Source organism: Portunus trituberculatus, chromosome 42 (assembly GCF_017591435.1).
Source record: "Portunus trituberculatus isolate SZX2019 chromosome 42, ASM1759143v1, whole genome shotgun sequence".
NCBI lineage: Eukaryota > Metazoa > Arthropoda > Malacostraca > Decapoda > Portunidae > Portunus > Portunus trituberculatus.
This window is the reverse complement of record NC_059296.1, coordinates 5,422,298-5,443,414: the sequence shown is the minus strand read 5'-3', so window position 1 is coordinate 5,443,414 and position 21,117 is coordinate 5,422,298. Positions and strand designations below refer to the sequence as shown.

The window sequence follows — 21,117 nt, the reverse complement described above, 5'->3', positions numbered from 1 at the left end:
TTCATCTATACAAGCATCTCTGGCATATACTAACAGGCTTCCTATGAGAGCTATCATGTGAGAGGAGACGGACAAGAACTGCTTCACTAATGCGCTCGCAAATGAGACACACACTTAAAAGGAAGAACATGGTAAGTGGCCCCAGAGACAAGTGCTAGGGAGAAGCTGAACAAAAGTATGAGAAAGGGGTAAGCTTATTATGATTTCTGTCAATTGTCAAGTGAAGGGAGACAGATGATAACTGCTTCACTAATAGAGTCGCAAATGAGAGGAAACTTAACCCCCTCTGTACCATGACATGTTTACATATTCATTGTTTACTATTTGATGATTTTATACAGCTTCAGATGCTTATATAGGGGATTAAAATAGTGAAGACTCTTACCATTAATCTTGTGACCTCCACAGACCCTTCCTAATGTTAATAAAATCGTCCAATCATACCTCAAACTCATGGTAAAAAATGCGTCCTAGTCCTGAAGGGATTAATCAAGAACATGGCTAGTACACCGGATATTAGTTATAGGAAAAGATTAGATACGTAAATGAAATATGTTGCATGAATGTGAAGTTTTAGTGTGTCAAAAGCTGCTTAATGCGAGTCAACTAGCACTTCACTGTGTCTATATGCTAAACTATCGTGATGAAATGTCACAACCGATAAACCGATAATGTTCCCAAAGATTTGATGAAAGTACTGATTTGCTGTCAATGAAATGGGTTAGGACGAGAGAGAGAGAGAGAGAGAGAGAGAGAGAGAGAGAGAGAGAGAGAGAGAGAGAGAGAGAGAGAGAGAGAGAGAGAGAGAGCGTGTATGTGTGTGCTCAAGCTATTATAAATACAATAACAATTTTAACTACATCTCAGCACAAACACAGCTACCATACTTCAAGCAACACATTTATGGTTCTAACTCCTCCTCTGATTATAATAACAGGCCATTAAACAATCACCATTACGATTCGAGTACTTTAATTACAGGGCACGCCTTTGTTCATCCCTCGCTCGATCCCCGCCTCTACTCCGCCAAGGCTTAACACTTCGAGGCTATTTGTCAGCGTTTTGTCTCAGAGCACGAGTTGGAATGTTACGCAACGTCCACGATAACCTGCCAGCGTAGTGTTGTTGTTTAGTAGTAGTAGTAGTAGTAGTAGTAGTAGTAGTAGTAGTAGTAGTAGTAGTAGTAGTAGTAGTAGTAGTAGTAGTAGCATATATTTAAATTATAAACTGATCATCTTAAACTAACACTTAATTCAACACCAACAGAATACCAGATTAAAATTACCCAAGTCTTCCCCCTTCGTCTATGCTTGTAGCCAAAGAACTTCATTCAGGCTCCCATTACTGCGTTGCCTTTGCCATCAGTCACTCACCCAACATATGTCACCCACTAGAAAGCAACACTAATTTAATTCATCCCTGTACTGAGTCTATACCAGCGGAAATTCTCCCTTTCATCTTTAAATTATCTGATATGCTATGGTAGACATGGAAACTAATTATCTTTCTCTTTTCATGGACGATGGGGTTCAGGCCAAGGGCAACATAAGGACAATAAAAAAAAAGGGATAGTGAAGCTGCCAATCCCAAAAGAGAACTGTCAAAAAGAACACCCAAAATAACGAGAAAGGTCGTGAACTGTCGTCGTATTGCTGTCGTGGGAAGGCATTCAAACACAGGAGCTTAGCATGAAACCAGCCACTCGCAGACGGAACACGAAGGCAGTGCAGTGGAGGAAATGTTAAGAAGAGAGTATTATCGTGGAGAGAGGAAGTGTTGAGCTAGCTGGCTGGCTGGCTGGCAGGGACTGGGGAGGGCGAGACAGCAACGCAGCGCCGCAACGTCCCTAGACACACCACGCCAAGGTCTGGCTGGAGTGGTGACCGGTCGATACATCATCATCATCATCATCAGCACCAGCACCAGGAACAGCAGTGGGCTAACTCTCATTCTGACCCAGATCTGGTGTTATATGTGTGGATGCGGGAATGGAGATGGGACGTGGGGGGAGGGAATTCTGGGTCATGAGAAGAGCAAGCATAGCAGTTATTCTTAGAGTGGGATAGGTTGGGTCAGGTTAAAGTTAGGCTGGGTTAAGGGTAGGTCAGCTTCTACTATGACCTAGATTCGTGGTTGAAGGGAATCTTAGGTCAAGCAAATATCAACGACTCCAGCAAGTTTTGTAGGTAAGCCGAGTGAAAATATGGCTAGGTAAGTCAGTTTGATACGGTTCTCTTGAAGTGTGACCTAGATTCGTGGTTGCAGAGGCAGTGTACGTGAGGGGAATCTTAGGTCACGCAAATATCAAAGACTCGAGCAAGTTTTGTAGGTAAGCCGAGTGAAAATATGGCTAGGTAAGTCAGTTTGATACGGTTCTCTTGAAGTGTGACCTAGATTCGTGGTTGCAGAGGCAGTGTACGTGAGGGGAATCTTAGGTCACGCAAATATCAAAGACTCGAGCAAGTTTTGTAGGTAAGCCGAGTGAAAATATGGCTAGGTAAGTCAGTTTGATACGGTTCTCTTCAAGTGTGACCTAGATTCGTGGTTGCAGAGGCAGTGTACGTGAGGGGAATCTTGGGTCACGCAAATATTAGTGACTCGAGCAAGTTTTGTAGGTAAGCTGGGTGAGTCATTTGTTTGATAGGGTGCACGCTTCAAGTATGACCTAGATTCGTTATAGAGGAACACGCGGGGAGGAGTCTTAGGCCATACAAATACAAGCCGGCTCCGTGAGTTAGTTTGTGTGCAGGCGAGGTTATGCCAGGTAAGGTTATGTCACTTGCCTTATGTACTGTGTAGGATTAGCTTCTAAACATGACCTTCTAATGTGACAAGATTATAGAGGAACGCAAGGGCAAGCTTAGGTCATACAAATATCAACCATTTCGACTATTTTTTGTGGCAGGAGAGGTAAGGTTAACACAGCTTGCCTAATGTACTGTTGAAGCTAACGATATGTACACCGAGAGTCACTCCATTAAAGAAACAAAGCAACATCCTGGACTGAAAGAGAGAGAGAGAGAGAGAGAGAGAGAGAGAGAGAGAGAGAGAGAGAGAGAGAGAGAGAGAGAGAGAGGCTACAGAAGAACCATACACTGCAGCACGAAAGACAAACACCTAGAGCTTCAAGGCATTACGGGAGAATGTTGTAAGAGTGAAAGCTCTGTAAGACTGAGAGTGCCTGGCCAATACTTCTGGCACTCACCACCTCACTACTAAGGACACAGTAATGCCCTTCCAGTACCTGTTATTTCCACCACTATAGGTCATGTTACCCACTGAATCTTCCCCCCCCCCTCTTCGCTAATGCCTTTACTTATTCATCTGTCTATTCATTTCATATATAAGAGAGACACTAAGGCCAGCATTCTGAAACACTTTGCTCTCTCACCATTACTGCTTTCCAAAGGCTCTAACTGAAGATACTCTTTTTTTTTTTAGGGTATTTTTATGGTTCTGGTGATAGATGGGCATAATTTCTAGTTTATTAAAAGGAGAAACTGTCTTGAAAACCCGCCTAGTTGTCTCTGTGGCTTTGGAAAATTGTCGTAGTGTGAGGGGAAGGCATTTATGAATATTGGCGTGACCTCGAACTACAAAAACTTACACTTTGCTCTCTCATCATGACTATTTTCAAAGACGTAGAGACGATAAGCCGAAGAATCTCAAGTCTTTCTGCTACAAATAATATGAAAATCGCATAAATTACTTACTAGAACCATAAAAAAATAAAATCCTTACATTCTAAACCCGTGCAACTTCAACAAGAGGCTTTTCAAAGTAATCAAGGAGCGTGCAGAAGTGTTTCAGAATAGGATCTTTTAACAGAGTATCGATAAAACACGACTCTCTCCCTCCCTCTGAACTTCTCCCCTGGGTGTCTGTAACAGCGCCGTGTTAGAATAATGAAATGCTGGCAAAAAATTTATACTAATGATTTCCGTCCCGTTGGGTTACGTCAGGTTCAGGTGGTCTGATGGGGAGAGGAAATGTCTGCAGAGGAAATAAATGACGGGGAATAAATCAGGAGGAAGGAGACCCAAGGAAAAAATCTCTTACACTCATTACTTTCAATACTGTGTAGGTATAATAATAATAATATAAATAAATAAGTAAAATATCAGTATTTAAAAGGCTCCTCTCATTAGACATCAGAGAAACACGAACACATGCTCCTTTCTCTTCAGGGACGTAGGTAGTCTGACTGAGGAACTGGCATGCTTGCAGGTACTTCATAACAGAAAACAAGGGGAAAAAAAAACTCATGCATTCGAAGTTTTGCTGGTTGATGGAACACGCAGACGATAACATTACAGTCGATACTATCTTTGTGTAATCGAAAAGCAGGAAAATAAATAAATAAACGAATAGCAAGAGGCGGTGCATGACAAGAGGCAGCGCGAGTGTAAGGATTGTATACAGCGAGTGAAAGGCGTGCCTCCGTGCAGCAGCAGCAGCAGACGTTCAGTCCACGAGTACATACTTGCTACAAATGCACGGCTGCTCAGGCGGGCTCTGACTGATGATGCGGACGAAGGAATTGGAGATCTCGATGAGGTGGTCCAGTGTGTAAGCGACAATATCCTCGGCCACTTCGGTGATGATCTCCTGCACGGTTTCCTCTTCCTCCTCCTCCTCCTCCTCCTCCTCCTCCTCCTCTCCTTGACCTTTCCTCCACCATGAGCCAACACCGAAGTCCTTCATGGCGAGCGGCGGGATGAGATATGAGCCCGCGCCTCTCACACTCCAGCCACGGCCGTGGTCTGCCTGCTCTCATTCCATGCCGGCCAACGAGCAGCAGTGACGGTGGCGGCGGTGGTGGGTCATGAGCGGGCCAGGGAGACATGGTTCCATGCGAGAGGGCACCGAGGGTTTCCACAACACGGCGCGGCAGTGCTTACTGAAAGGTGGAGGCGCGGCGCTTGTAAGGAGGATTCAGTCACCACATGGCACAATGCTTGCCGCGCCGCATCTGCCACCCACACCCACTCACACACACTGCATTGCCACACCTCCACAGGCAGTATTGAGCCGCCTTCCTCGCCACCATGCACCATCAACATTAATACTGTCTCCGAGCAACACTGGAACTCTTGACGCGATCCCTGGTTGTACAAGTGGGTGACTGTGCGAGAAGGAAGGGAGTATTAGTCACACGAATAACACCGGAATGTTAACGTTATACATGTGGAGTGGCACGGTGTGGTACTCGAGCCATTCCCCGTGGGCAGATCGCTACGTTACGGCACCGCACGGCCAACCAGTCGACAATGGTGACAGCGGGGAGTCACTACCTCACCTACAGTCAGGTGGGGAGCGACTAGTCGGTCACTCGCAACTCTAGCCGGCCCGCCGCTCGTCCCGGCATGGGGATGACGGAGAAGTGTGTGGCCCCTTCCTTGCGCCACGCACCACACACCAATGCCTCCTCTTGTCACCGGACCGCCCTAACCAAACCTTTGACCCTGTGACGCAACTTACGGCATTATACACCTACCCCTCTCTCTCTCTCTCTCTCTCTCTCTCTCTCTCTCTCTCTCTCTCTTTCTCTCTCTGCAATCGACTCTAACGAAACATAAAACGATATAAAAGCAACACCCATAAATTATTAAATTATTTATATCTCAACGCCACAAGGATCCAAGAATGTTTTGTGCTTTTCTCTTTATACACCTCGCTTTGTTTACTCTCTCGTTGTCTCTCGTAACACACACACACACACACACACACACACACACACACACATTCCTGCCAGAAAGCACAAACTTCAGTTTAACACCCATACTCAGCATTCCCCAGATACCTTGGGCTTGCTCCTCCCCGAACAAAAGACAGTGATGACAATACCACCACCACCACCACCACCACCACCACCAACAACAACAACAACAACAACAATAATAATAATAATAATAATAATAATATGGATATGAATGATTATCTATCTATCTATCCTCCAAGCCGGCAATCCCACAATGAGTTGCCGAGACAAAGCACCATCCCTACCACACACACACACACACACACACACACCATTTAAAAATAATAATAATAATAATAATAATAATAATAGTAACGGTAGTGGTGGTGGTGGTGGTGCTTAAGTAACGCGACAGGAGACTTGGCAGAGGGAGAAGTGATAGCATCCCCTAAGAGTGAACAGCATGACAGACCCTTGATTTGACGAGGAGCTATAACGGGAGAGGCCAGCCAGCACTAGCCAGCACCAGCCAGCACAGCAGACCCAGACCTCATCTCTTGGCTTCAGGAAGGCACCAGGTGACTGCCAGTGTTAAGGGCGCCGAGCCAACCACCGTGCAGCAAGGACCACCCCACACAGTGATATACGAACTGGCAAAACATTCTCAGCCTACACCCGTGTTTCGTCCAATCACAACACTCTTGCCAGTTACTCAACACACACCCTGCTCCCTCACTCGCTTGTATTTTAATGTTAGGCCAGTATTCTTAAACGCTTTGCTCTTTCACCATTACTTCTTTCCATAGGTTTCAGTTGAAGATGTTAATGTTTTTAAAGGTATTTATATGGTTCCGGAGATGGACTGGCAAGATTTATAGATTGTTATAAGGAGAAACCTTCTTGAAAATCCGGCTAGTCGTCTCTGTGGCCTCGGAAAGCTGTCGTGATGAGAGAGCAACGCGTTTCTGAATACGGGCGTTAGTCTGGCATAGATGCACTGCCACTTCATTAATAGTCGCATATTTACGCCATACTTGTTTGATATCAAGTGTTTTCTATGTATGATAGTTTGCTGCGCGTGTAGATAATTGCAATCATTAACTTGTCATCTAGTGTGTGTGTGTGTGTGTGTGTGTGTGTGTGTGTGTGTGTGTGTGTGTGTGCGTGGTGGTTTGTTGGATAATACGCGTGCTCGTTGGCCTTGGCGGTGATAAAAAACAAAAAACAAAAAAACATTTGGCACCTTGCTGAGGCCGGCAACATTGAACAGTGTGGCGCACATTATAGGTATTGCCGAAGGAGGGAGCTTGCGTCGCGTAGGCCACACAAACACATACATACACATACACACACACACACACACACACACACACGGACAATCCTGAAATGGGAGGGATCACAAGGCTCTTGGCCATCTACCAAGACCACATGACTAACACACACACACACTGATGTAACAACACTGACACTTGTCGAGTCATCTTCCAAACACACAAACATGTAAATATAGATACACTTTCCCGAGACGAATGGCAACGTCAGTTTCCTAGCATTTCCTTGGAAGGGGGCATCAACTTGAGAGAGAGAGAGAGAGAGAGAGAGAGAGAGAGAGAGAGAGATTAATATTTTGTCCCTCACTTTACTTTCAACGAGCCACCTCTTACTTTACGAAACATTAGTCAAGGTCGTTTGTTATCACCAGTCTTCTCACCACTGATGGCTCAGGGGAATTGTATGATCTTGAAGGTACACTTCCAATACAGTATTCTGGGATGCTTCAAGCTACGAGGTGAGATGGACTGAGACAGAAGCTGGCAAGACAATTAGGGTTGTGCTCTGAAACACTGCCCACGCTTCCACTACTTACCAAAAGACTTCAAGTGAAGGTACACAAGTTTTTAGAAGTGTCTTTAAGGTTATAGTGACAGATTAATAATATTTCTGTATTATCAACAGGAGAAACACTCTTGACAACCTGGCTAATCATGTATGTGGCCTTGGATAACAGTCGTGGTGGAAGAGGTAGGTGATTCTGAATACAAGGCTTCACAGGGAAGATTAACAAGACATAAGTGGGGTTAATAGATGAAACTGGAGAAAGACGGAGGGTATCGGGCAGAAAGATCAAAGTCCAAGCGAGTGCGTAGTGTGCTAAGCGTCATTCAAGATACTGTGAGTGACGTCGGAGGCGCCTCTGTGGCCTTGGGAATAATCTCTTAAATAGGAGTGACGTTGCGGCGAACTTTGTGATAAGGAGAGATAATAATGATGAAGAGGAGGATTACAATGACACAGATGCGACAAACAGACCGGGCTCTCATCTAGTTTATTTCTTTTTTCTTAAGTGCAAATTGGGTGACGTGCTTTAAATCAAGAGAAATATTATTAATCCCCTTCAGTACCATGACGCGTTTCCATATTCATTCTGCTTATTATATGGTGATTTTATACAGCTTCGGAAACTCATGTGGGGGGATTAAAATAGTGAAGACAGTGCCCATTAATCTTCTGAACTCCATAGACCCTTCCTAATATCAATAAAGTGGTCTAATCGTACACAAATCTCAAGGTAAAAAATATGTCCCGGTACTGAAAAGATTAAAAATTGTAAAAGTTCAAAAGTAAAGGATACGTAAGTTTAACCAATCAAGTTTCAGCGTTACCTTGATCCTCCTCACTTCAGATACCGTTGTCCAAGTCACGAGGAGCAAAAAACAGAGGCAGCATTCTGAGACACACTCGTTCTCCCATCACTACTATTTATAAAGACCACATAGGTGAGTAGTAACGCTCCCATCACTGTTCTTCCCAATGATGATGCAGAGTCCTTTTTAACTCCTTCAGTATAGGGATGTATCTTTACCATGAGTCTTGGGTATGATTTTATTGACATTAGAAAGGATCTATGGAGATTACAAGATTAATAGCCAGTCTTCACTATTATAATCCCCACAAAGTTTCTGAAGCTGTTTAAAATCACCAAATAGTAAGCAGAATAAATATGAAATATGTGTCATGGTAAAGAAGGCGTTAAACTGACAGTACAATCGTCAAAACGTTCATGGAAGCCTCAATAAGGCTCGTATTCTCAAACACTTTTGTGCTTCACCTTTACCATTTCAAAAGGCTCGATCTAAATTTACACGGGCTGTTTTTGCGATTCTAGAGCCAGATTGACAAAATTTCTACATGATTAACTGGAGAAACACTCTTGAAAACCCCGCTAACCATCTCTGAGGCCTTGGAAAATAAAATATTCGTGATGAGAGAGCAGAGTGTTTTTTAAGGGTATTTTTACAGTTCTAGAGGCAGAGTGACAAAATTTCTACATTATTAACTGGAAAAACACATAAAAAGTCCGCTAACCATCTCTGTGGCCTTGGAAATTAGTCGTGGAGAAAGCAAAGCGTTTCTGAATACGTGTCTAACTTCTACTAAACTAGAGCCGGTTAAGATCTCTCTATCTCTCTCCACGACTTGGGAAATATGAGGGAAAAAATGTGAGACAAAAAAACACAATCTTCCACTTGAGCTTGTTAAAAGAAGTCGAGTTGAGACGACCAAAAGTTTGCAAAAGCAGTCACGGGCAGACTTCCAGACATTACCAGTCAAGGGCGGGCATTCCTTCCCTAACCGACCACCACCGCCACCGTCGCTGCTGCCACCGCCACCATCACTATTAATAGCTCACTCTCCTCTCTCCGGCTCTGGATCCGTATGCAGAAACGCTATGCTCTCTCACCACGATTATATTCCAAGGCCACAGATATGAGTAGCGGGGTTTTCAGAAGTGTCTCTCCATACAATATTGAAAAAATCTTGTCAATCTGCCTCTAGAACTGTAAAAACACCTTAAAAAAAACTCGTGCAAACTTAAATAAAGAGCGCGAGTGAAGGGGAAGCACAGAAATGTTTGAGAATACGAGCCCTGACTCTGCCTGGACTGGTTCCATGGCAGAAAAAAACCCACCAAGCAGATCAAGGCACCAAGAAGTCGGTAAGTGGGACGCGATGGTGATGATGACTTAAAGCAGGTGCCGGAAACCTTCCTTTCTTTGTACGGTGTATGCCAGAATCTATTTACGTACGTGTTTAACCAGTGAAGCTCGAAAGAAATGGGAAATAGTAAGATCTCGACGTCACCTATCTCTCGTTTATTTCACATACCGCCCTACTTATCAAGGCTTATTTTCTTTACTTCTGGCTATGATGCAACTTGTCAAAAACTTACATACATCATCCTTTCCTCTATATTTGGACGAGAGAGAGAGAGAGAGAGAGAGAGAGAGAGAGAGAGTGAGTTCTGCAACGCTTTGTTCTCTGCATGGTTAAGACTACTCGTATTCTCTAAAACCCCTTGCTATTCTCACTTGGCTTTTCATGGAGTTTCTTCCCTGTCACTGTCACCGATGCAGAATTGTCGTTAAACCCTGGAGTACCATGACGCGTTTACATATTCCCTCCGCTTACTATTTGGCGATTTTCAACAGCTTCAGAAACTTTTGCGGGGATTAAAATAGTGAAGACTCTGGCCATTAACCTTCTGACCTCCATAGACCCTTCCTAATGTCAATAAAATCGTCAAATCACACCCGAAACTCATGGTGAAAATGCGTCTCTGTTAAATTATCAGTGTATAATGAAACACCCCCGACATTTCTGGGACGTACTATTTACTTGTTTGTTAAAAATAATTACGTGGTGGTAACGATGAGATGGCGAATGTTGAGAGAGAGAGAGAGAGAGAGAGAGAGAGAGAGAGAGAGAGAGAGAGAGAGAGAGAGAGAGAGAGAGAGAGAGAGAGAGAGCATAAAGGCCTAAGTTTCCAAAGGTATACACAGCAATACAAGACCAGTGAACTTTGATGTACAGTTCATGATAACAGTAGTGAATGGCTCACAATGAAACTTTCGTAGTGTGTATCTATAAAGGCCTTCACTTGCTACATAACCCCCCCTCCCCCACCCTCTCTCTCTCTCTCTACCTTTTTTTTCTATCAGCGTGAAGCCATTCATATCATATACAAAGTACTTCCTCGTTGTACTGTACCTTCAATATACGTATTTGTATCAACTACTCGATTTCTTACCAATAGTTATTAATGTTTTACTACAATCACTGTTATAGTTATTATTATTAGGATGGATGTTATTCAAGCCAACATAGGTTGAGCTGCCTGTTATACGCTACGCCATATTACTACTAATACCTAGAGCCAATGGAACACCAAGGAGGGAGCAGCGCCTCACACAATACAACCTGAGTGTGAACAGTGTATATAAACCCAATGATTTTATAATATGCTACTTTACGGCGTATTTAGCCTACACATTCAGTTCTTGATAGTATAAAACTACAAAAGTTTCATTCATATTGGCTCGTCAGCAGCAGCAGCACCACCCGTGGGTGGAAGCCTGTGCTTACTACACAGTACACACATCTCAGTACCTGCTCTGGGACTGGCGGCGCTGGCGAGGTGAGAGGGACATCAGCGGCATGAAAGTTAATCCACACTGAGTCCTTGCACAAATCTCTGCCGATCCGTATACCATTACTAACACTCCCGCCGCGGCGCCAGTACGCCCGCCGAGGCCTGAGAGTGCCCTTGCCGCAACACTGTGTTGGGGAGCCACGGTCCCCTCCTGAAAGTGGTCATGGTGTGTGGTGAGGGAACTCTGGCCAGTCCGCAAGGGATCAACGAAGCCCATGTCCTGATGATGTGTCCTGCGGGCGACACTCTCCTCTGGCTTCATGCTTCACTCGGTGTAGGCGCACTCGCTGGCACAGCGCACGACCACTACAAGAGTTGGGGCCTGACTGCCTGTGCCAAGGGCCCAGTGCCCAGGACCAGCAGGAAGTGACAACTGACAAGTGAGGGCAGGCGCCGTCCCAACATTACTCAATATGCCAGACGGTCCACAGCCCACACTCCCGCCTCACTAAAGAGAATACTTAACATTCCGTCAGCACAGCACTCGTCCCATTCCTGGCACCGCTGCTGTGCATCGCGCGGAAACATTTCCCACCTTTTATTTTATAATTAAGGAAGGTCGGAGATACGAAGATAACGCAAAGCTATTTAGACCAGCAAAGCAACCACTGATAATGATACGAGTCAGGTTGCAATGACAAATATTGTAAGTGGATATCAAAGATAAATAATTTGTTTTGATAGCATCGTTTAAATGCCAATCCATCAATTTATAATCTATATGAGGGGAAATTCTCTCTCTCTCTCTCTCTCTCTCTCTCTCTCTCTCTCTCTCTCTCTCTCTCTCTCCACAGAATCTTGAATTCTTTTGTACCTTCCATGCATTGTGACATCATAACTAAGAGGAATATTTGAAAGATAAAAAAAGGAAGGATGAAACAGCACTATCTTCCACATCCACCGAGAGAGAGAGAGAGAGAGAGAGAGAGAGAGAGAGAGAGAGAGAGAGAGAGAGAGAGAGAGAGAGAGAGAGAGAGAGAGAGAGAGAGAGAGAGCACCGACACCACTAAATCAAACAAACTCAGCAATGTAAATGTGATATGGAAATTTACACACTTAAACACTGTAATAGGTTGCCTTTCCACACATTCACTTCTGATGTATAATCTCTCTCTCTCTCTCTCTCTCTCTCTCTCTCTCTCTCTCTCTCTCTCTCCCTTGAAGTGAACCTCCCACCCATGATATGTAAGTCTTGCATGTCAGTGTCACCCACCTGGCTCAGTCTCCTGCCAGGAGGCATCCACTGCCACCCACCACTGCCAGTAGAACCTTTGGCAACACCTACATGCTCCCATACTTAGCTCTTTAACATATACAACTTCAGTTCATAATGTAAACCACTTACTAATCCATTCATTTCAAGTAAAAAAAAAAGTGACAAATATATAGTGAGTAACCCAACATCCTGCAGATATTCAAATTTTATGCATTAAGAATATTCATGGTTTTCAATCTTTTTAAGGCCAAACCTAAATGTAAATACTTGCACAACAGTAGCACATGCGATCAACATCATTAAAAAACCAAGAGAACAAAGCCACTGGATAGAAATCATCATCCACTCCAAATGGCAGAGCACCTGAATGAAAGACTGACTTGTTTCCTCGAGAGCAAAGTGACGTCTTTTAAAATCCCGAAATGGTGAAACAGCAAGTGGAACTGAATGTAAAGTTGGTGAATGGATGACTTGTGATACACTGAACAGTTTGCACTTATGATAGCAGTGACTGAGACTGAGTTAGTGAGAGGAGTCTAAGCGGAACGAGACCTTGACCAAACACGGAAGTTGTGGAAGGACCAGAGGAAGGACGGTTTTCTATCACGACCAATCTCTTCAATGAAATAATCAGAGAGAGATCAAGTGTTTGGTACTAATAGATAAATAAATGGAAATATAAACAGTTATATTTTCCAGTAACTGCTTTTCTGAAAATGCTGACAATCACTGCTGACACACAATACATACATGAACTTGTGGATAGCACAGCAAGTCTTCACAAGCACCCCATTAGTAAATGTCCAAATGTAGCCCACCATTTAGAGATTCACAAATAGAAAGGAGTGGAAGTATGGAAGCTCAGATGGGCTAAGACAGTGCACATTACACTCTCATCACCACAACACAGGCAAGTACTGAACACTCACCGCTGGAGGAGTCGCTTTGCTTCATCATGATCGATATCAATCCCCAGTCTGTGGAAGGATGACCTCAATTCCTTCTCATCCACACGGCCTGCAAGGAAGGAATGAACAAGGTGCATTAAGTTACAAGTTGGCTACCAAGGGGGGCGGTGATCAAGACACAGTACCACATTTCAGCCACTTCAGCAATGAGTCACCATCACAACACATCCACCTGAGGACTGAGTGCCCAGTGGAAGGCCAGGGAGAAGTGGAAGCTCTCCAGATGTGGTTACCTCCTTGCGAAAAATTCCAAGAAAGCAGGGAATCAGATGGATAGATGGACACATATAAGCATTTCCTCAAACAGCTAAGCATCAGATAACATGATTCAGTGCTAAAAATCAAGTAACAACTATTTTTACATATGTACAAAAGATATATGTTATATATAAACCTGATATGAGTGTTATATTCTACTAGTTTATGGCAGAGAGCAATGGCTTTAATAAAGGTTGTAAACTGAAAAACTGTGGGAAGAGCAATGATATATACAACATAAACAATGACAGTATCAAGGATTATAGAAGACATGTTTTCTTATTACCATAATAAAGCTGCATGGTATGACAAGTTTTGATATCACGTGATAAATAAGACAATAATAATAAGAGAAGGCAGAGATTAACCTGAATAGATGTGCTGGTGTGACTGAAACAAACAAACGGCAGACAAACAAATATAGACACCTTGTCCTTAAGTGGACTTGTAACTGTATATGATAACAATGATAATAGTGATTTGTATGAGAAAACAGGCCATTACAGTACAGACCTGATTTTGTACACACACACACACACACACACACACACACACACACACATAACTGTCTGTAAATGCCCAGTGCCAATGATAAAACTGATAATAATAATTTATGATGATTATAATCCTGCCATTATCTTGCACAACACACAGACACACACACACACACACACACACACACACACACACACACACACACACACACACACACACACACACACACATGTATGCATACCACTTAATATTTGGTTGAACAATAAGTTTGAAGTCTAAAAAAAAAAAAAAAAAAATATATATATATATATATATATATATATATATATATATATATATATATATATATATATATATATATATATATATATATATATATATATATATATAATTTGTATATATATGTGTGTATATATATATATATATATATATATATATATATATATATATATATATATATATATATATATAAATAAAATTATCTATCTATCTATCTATCTATCTATCTATCTATCTATCTATCTATCTATATATATATATATATATATATATATATATATATATATATATATATATATATATATATATATATATATATATATATATATATATATATATGAATTAAGAAGAAAGATTCCCATTTTAGTCAACAAAAACACAAAAAAATTATTTTCAATGCCATAAACAATGATGCCATAATCTGGTTATTTGTACCACAGCAAGCCAGGAAAGAACAATATCCCAAAAAACAATAGTGCTGAGAAATGATAATGAAAATGTTACTGTATATATAAACAGAAGCAATAACTGCAGCTTCAGAGAGCACAACACACAATGCTACTTCACTCTCTGCAATAACAAACTTGTGGAGAAAAGCTCCTGACTGGTGAGTCTACTCAAATCACCACCGAGACACGCAAGCTGCTCACTCTTCCTTAAAAAATCATCAATTAGGCAAAGGACATACAAATAAATAAACATATAAAAATGGTAAGCTTTACCAAAGCATGTCTTCTCCCATCAACCTGGCCTGCGGTAACTATGCAGTAACTACAGCATAATGTACATCTGGTAAATGAAGTAAAGACAAAGACCCCGCCACCTAAATAATACTATTTCACAATGCTGTGCCATCTAGGAGGTCAAGAAATGCTGGACATCTCCACCCATTCAGAATGTATCATGTTACTGGTGACAAGAGTGCCTTTCCTTCACTGAGAGAGAGAGAGAGAGAGAGAGAGAGAGAGAGAGAGAGAGAGAGAGAGAGAGAGAGAGAGAGAGAGAGAGAGAGAGAGAGAGAGAGAGAGAGAGAGAGAGAGAGAGTGGGAAGGGGTGGGATGCATACCATCACTGTTGGCATCAAGTGTGTGGAAAACCAGTAGTAATCTCTTCTCGTGTTCCTGAACATAGTTGACAAACTCAGCGAGTGTCAGATCGTTGCTCTTGTTGATGTCTGCCCTCTGGATCAGCAGCTGTCACAGGGAAGAGGAGGTACAACAGGTCAATCAGAGTCAAACACTTCTACAAACACTTAATAAATACATCAATAAAATGTTCACTTTTCACAACACCTATGTATATTATAATGCTGAAAAAAATATATATGCATATAATATATACTATATACTAGATATATACATAAATATATAAAGCTGAGAGCACGGCTAGAGATGTACTTTGCAAGTTTTCAGGAAATTCCAAGAACACACTATTATTTCATTAAGTCTCTTAACACTTGCATTTATAGAGGAATGCTTCACAGCTGCAAAGACAACAAAATATCTCAATATTTCATCTATCTCTTTGTGTTTCTCTGCTTAATTTTCTCCAAACCACATCACCAAACTTCTTTCCTTTATAACAGTGAGAGACTGTTTGATGAGGCATCTCATACGGAGGCAATAGGGGTAGGAGAAAAGAACATTAACGACACACAAGATAAGCAGACAACACAGTAATGGATTCCAAATGTGACCTGCAGCAAGCACTAAAGTGAAGAAGCTATCACCTCCAAGGAGGCTCAGTATTGCCCAGCCCAGTGTTCAAACCCATCCTCTCATCAGGGAGACAAGTTCCCCACCCTCATACACCGCTATTACTACAAACACAATATCTCAAAACATGATTAATGATGAAATACAAAGAACATGTGTTTTCAATTCTCACAATAAAGAAAACATGTTGTAAGAGGAATGAATCTTAAGCTTCAGAATGACCTCTCAAAACATGTGTGGTATGATGCAAGCACCTCATCTCCTTTGAACTGGCTGGCTGGCTGAGAGAGAGAGAGAGAGAGAGAGAGAGAGAGAGAGAGAGAGAGAGAGAGAGAGAGAGAGAGAGAGAGAGAGAGAGAGAGAGAGAGAGAGAGAGAGAGAGAGAGAGAGAGAGAGAGAGAGAGAGAGAGAGAGAGAGAGAGAGAGAGAGAGAGAGAGAGAGAGAGGTGGGGTACAAATTACTCCTGGTGACTCACTATTTATCTATCTTAAGTTTTAATGGAAGTGAACACAAACCTTGAAATAAAATGCTAAAAAAACATGCATAAAGAGATAAGATATTTTATAAGAGAGAGAGAGAGAGAGAGAGAGAGAGAGAGAGAGAGAGAGAGAGAGAGAGAGAGAGAGAGAGAGAGAGAGAGAGAGAGAAGAGAAGAGAAGAGAGAAGAGAAGAGAAGAGAAGAGAATAGAAGAGAAGAGAAGAGAAGAGAAGAGAAGAGACAGAAAAGAGAAGAGACAGAAAAGAGAAGAGACAAGAAATGACACAAGAGACAAGACAGAGAGAGAGAGAGAGAGAGAGAGAGAGAGAGAGAGAGAGAGAGAGAGAGAGAGAGAGAGAGAGAGAGAGAGAGAGAGAGAGAAACAAACCCAAGCACACTTCTCAGCATAATACGCCCCACTCTGTATGGTGAATGCCCCAGACCTGCTGTGTATGGATGAGGTGTTGTGTGTACATGCAAATCTTGCTGCAGCAGTTCAGAAATAGTTCCCACAAAAAGATGGTAAACAGGTCAGGTAAACTATTGAACACTCTGCCCTTATTCTGTGACTACCTTATTTTAACCTGAATTGTTAGAAGAAAGGAATATCAAATACGCCGGCAACTTTTTTTTTTTTTTTCAATGTAAAAAAATGAACGGTAACAAAATGAGGAAATAAGGCTTATTTAGTTTCCATTCCCCATGCAGATCCAATAGAGTTAGCCAAAATAAAGGGATAAATGTCTTGAAACCTCCCTCTTAAATGAAGACAAGTCACCTTTTGTGTCCTCTCTATTACAACCCCTCTGCTGGATACTGAAAATATACAAGGGACATTGAAGTGAGAAGCAAGAAGCAGAAGGCAACTTATGACTCATCTTGGGCACAATAATGGACTCCAATGGTGGTTAATGGGGGCTTTATGAGTCTGTCACTGGTTGATGGCTTTATTGTGGAAAAAAAATGTAATAAAAGAGAAGGAAAGAGAGTTATATATATATATATATATATATATATAATTTTGTTTAGTACATGAAAATGAGCTTTTAGCATCTGTATATGTTTGTTGAATGAACTTACTAGTCAATACCCAAATATATGCACTCTCTCTCTCTCTCTATTTGTGTCCCTCTAATGAAGAACTTTGGACTTGGCATCTTCAAAAGTGTTACCCTGAGCTGATGCCTTTCCTATCCTCACACCATGATGAGGATTTGAACCTATGTGCTTGAGGACCCCTTACTCCCAGCCTGCTGAACCATGGACAAACTAAAACTACCATGACATGAAGTTGGAGGCATGTGAACAGACAGTTGGTGAAGTGGCAAGAGGCAAAACCTTTAAACTGTCATGTTGTCTATAGTGAGCCCTGCAGTGACCTGGAGTACAAATCTCGTAACCTGGTCTAGATGTCTATGACATTGTCCTTTGTTCCTCTGTCAGGGATTCAGTCTTTAGTCAAGGTGCCTCTCGGAGATACAAAGAATTATCTTTGTTTATGTAAAAGGGAGACACGGCCAAGGGAAACAAAAATTGGTGTTTGAAAAGAAAGAAAAAAGCCCACTGAGGTGCCGGTCCCTAAACAAGTGCAATAGATAATCAAAAAGAGGACTCCTATGATGATGATGAGTCTTCAACTTTTCTTTTTTTTAGATCAATTTCTGTGTGCATCTGACACTGCAATAAGACATGTGACACTCTGGCTGCCCATTCATTCCTTAATTGTAAAAGTCGTAAGGCATGAGGTATAACATATATACAGTATCAAATATGACATGTAAGGCAAATATTAAGCTGAGGGCAAGGATCCAAGCTGATGAAATTAGTCAAGATTGAGAAGTGTGTGTGTGTAATTATGAGAATACATGGTGACAGTACAGGGAGCATGTAGTTATGACAGATCTGACAGGCCAAGTATGCGGGAAAGAGAGGAATGTGAAGTGGATAGAGGATCAGACACAGCATATTGAAGAAAAAAAACATAAGTAGTAAGATTATTAATGAGAATATCTTATGAACACAATGAGGCAGAGACAGCACATGTAAGGGGGCAATAAACAGTGAGATGGGAAGACAGAAGCAAGACAATGGAATATTATCTAAGTGTCAGAAAAATATTGAGAGGAGAATATAGGAACATCAAACCTCTCACTGGATCTACTACAATTTCAACCTTGTACACAATTACTGTCGAGGCAAAAAAAAGAAAAAAAAAAAAAATGTGGCAACCTTGGAACCTTGACAAAAAACAAGGGAAGCACAAGGATAAATGTAGACTTCCTCTGGCGCCCACTGCCTTCATACCAGATATTAGAGTGATGCACATGAAGAGAAATTAATAAAAAAAAAAAAAGCACATTTCAAACTACATACAGTGACCTTGAAATGAAAACAGAGAATGTACAGAATGCCTGGAACAAAGCAGTCTTCTGTAGGTGTCCACTGGCAGAGTACCTGACACACAGCTTATTAGGTTAGTTTTATATAGAAAGATAAGGCAAGATACAACACATACCATACACGACCTTGCAAGTAAAAGTAAGGAAAATACACAGGTGTAAAGGGGTAAATGCAGCCGTCAATAGGTCTCGATTTAGTGCACCAGACATATACAGAGACACACAGCGAGCTATACACAGCGGCGACCTTGGAGAGTAACACCAAGTACAAGAACATGTATGGGAAGTGACATATGGCAGTGCTCACTCCCTGGGTTAGGTAGAGAGAGGCAGGGAATGAAGTGAGCACCAAGGCACCAACCAGCCAGCACTGAGCACCAAGCCACCCACCTCAGCAGCACCGGGCACCTGGGGGAGGCTGAGTCGCTTTAGTGCTTCAGAAAGGTCGCGGACATCTATTCTGCCGTCTCCATTAACGTCCAGCTGATGGAAGAGAGAGCCTAACCGCTCCTCCTCCTCGCTGGGTGCCTCGTAGGCGTGGTGGTAGAATGGCTTGTCACTCTCATGGCCCTTGCCCTGCATTGTGACTGTCACGCGAACACATACACACACACATACACACGGCTACCACTGTCAACACGTCCTCGCCCCACAACTCCCCATAGCAGACTACAGCTGGGAGAATATAAACGCCTGAATAGTGAATACTTCGTCCAGCGCCAGTGTTCACAATGCCTCACTTTCTCTGACAGTGACTGATGGTAACTGGCTTCACAACTCTAGTCTTGCTCTCCAAGGTACTATTTATTTCTCTATTCGTGTTGCAGGGTTATTGCTAAATGTTTATTACAGCAGTGGATATCCCTCGCAAAATTTTACTACATATTCAAGGAAACGCCTAAAAGTTTCAAAACGTGGATTCTGAATCGCATGATGTTTGGTTCTGAATGCTTATAACGTTGCAAATCGTGATTTCCTTAGCAAAATGAGATATATTTTCATTCATATGTTGTTCTAGGAAGTGTTGATGCAATCCCAAGTTTTTTTGTGTGGGTTCAGATCATAATCAGAACGAACGGGGATATTGAAATACATGTAGTAATAAGACTGATTGTGGTAAACTTGCTAAGACCGTTTAGAGAGCTGGTGGACGCTTTAAGGTTCAATATTTTCATGTTATAAGTTACCTTTTCTTTTTAATGAATCATAAGCAAAAATTACGTGGGTGCTGAGGTGTATGTTGCAATAAGTGAGATTGTAATCTCGCGAGGGATATTTGAAAGCATCTAATAGGCAATTACAGGCTTTGTTGGTAAGTCAACCGTCTATATTTTCCCTTGACTTGGATATATGTAACGGCCGTATGAGGAAAAAGAAACCGTGTGAGAGTATCTCTCTCTCTCTCTCTCTCTCTCTCTCTCTCTCTCTCATAGTATGGCAACAGCAACAGCAGCAGCAGTAGTAGTAGTAAGAGGAGGAGGAGGTAATGCATTTTCATTTGATTAACCATAATCCTTCCTTATTCTTCATGTAGGCAAGCTTATGACATGTGTTTCAGCAGGTGAACAGAGACGCTGGAGACCACATTGGGGAACTTGGCTGACAGATGTGTATGTATGCCCTGTCAGTTGTCACTGTAAAGTATGTACATACCGCCTTGAGCTGAGGCCGCAGGAGTGAGAAGGAAAGGGAGAAGCACAGGTGGACATCATACAATGGGCAAAGAATACTGTATACTAACGGGAATTATTGATATATAATATATTGATCCTTTTTTAATTAATTTATTGTTAAATTCATTTATTTGTTTTAACGATGAAGGAAGAAAAAATTTAATGGTGAGGGATCAAGACCCTCATCTTGGTAAGAAATCTTAATTGGTAATTATGAAACCTCTTTAAACTTTAACCTCTTCGCTGTTACTGGTTTATTATTATCATTCTAATTCTTACTTTTGATCTTATTCTTACTGTAACCTAATACAAAGTATGTGTGTATGTATTTATGTATGTATGTAATAACAAACTCAAGACCCACACGCACCTAAACATACCCAGAACACCGCTCCTACATACCACAAACCACTCAAAAAACGCTATACTATCCCAAAACATTC

At 41.9% G+C, this 21,117-nt stretch overlaps 1 protein-coding gene across 9 annotated transcripts in view; it reads right to left on the bottom strand.

Annotated features, from left to right (window-relative positions):
• Positions 1-19,702, bottom strand: part of LOC123517689 (calcium-binding mitochondrial carrier protein SCaMC-3-like) — a 36,184-nt gene extending 16,482 nt beyond the window's left edge. For 4 of the 9 annotated variants that reach the window (XM_045278033.1, XM_045278036.1, XM_045278034.1 and 1 more), the window contains exons 1-3: positions 19,392-19,702; positions 15,475-15,601; positions 13,338-13,425 (exon numbers count right to left, since the gene is read on the bottom strand). In XM_045278033.1, the coding sequence (XP_045133968.1) occupies positions 13,338-13,425; positions 15,475-15,601; positions 19,392-19,583 (407 nt within the window). In that variant the 5' untranslated portion in view covers positions 19,584-19,702. Of the gene's footprint in view, positions 1-4,483; positions 5,294-11,149; positions 11,642-13,337; positions 13,426-15,474; positions 15,602-19,391 lie in introns of those variants that run through there. The other 5 variants (XM_045278037.1, XM_045278038.1, XM_045278039.1 and 2 more) reach the window with 5 other exon arrangements.
• Positions 19,703-21,117: the final 1,415 nt, after the last annotated feature.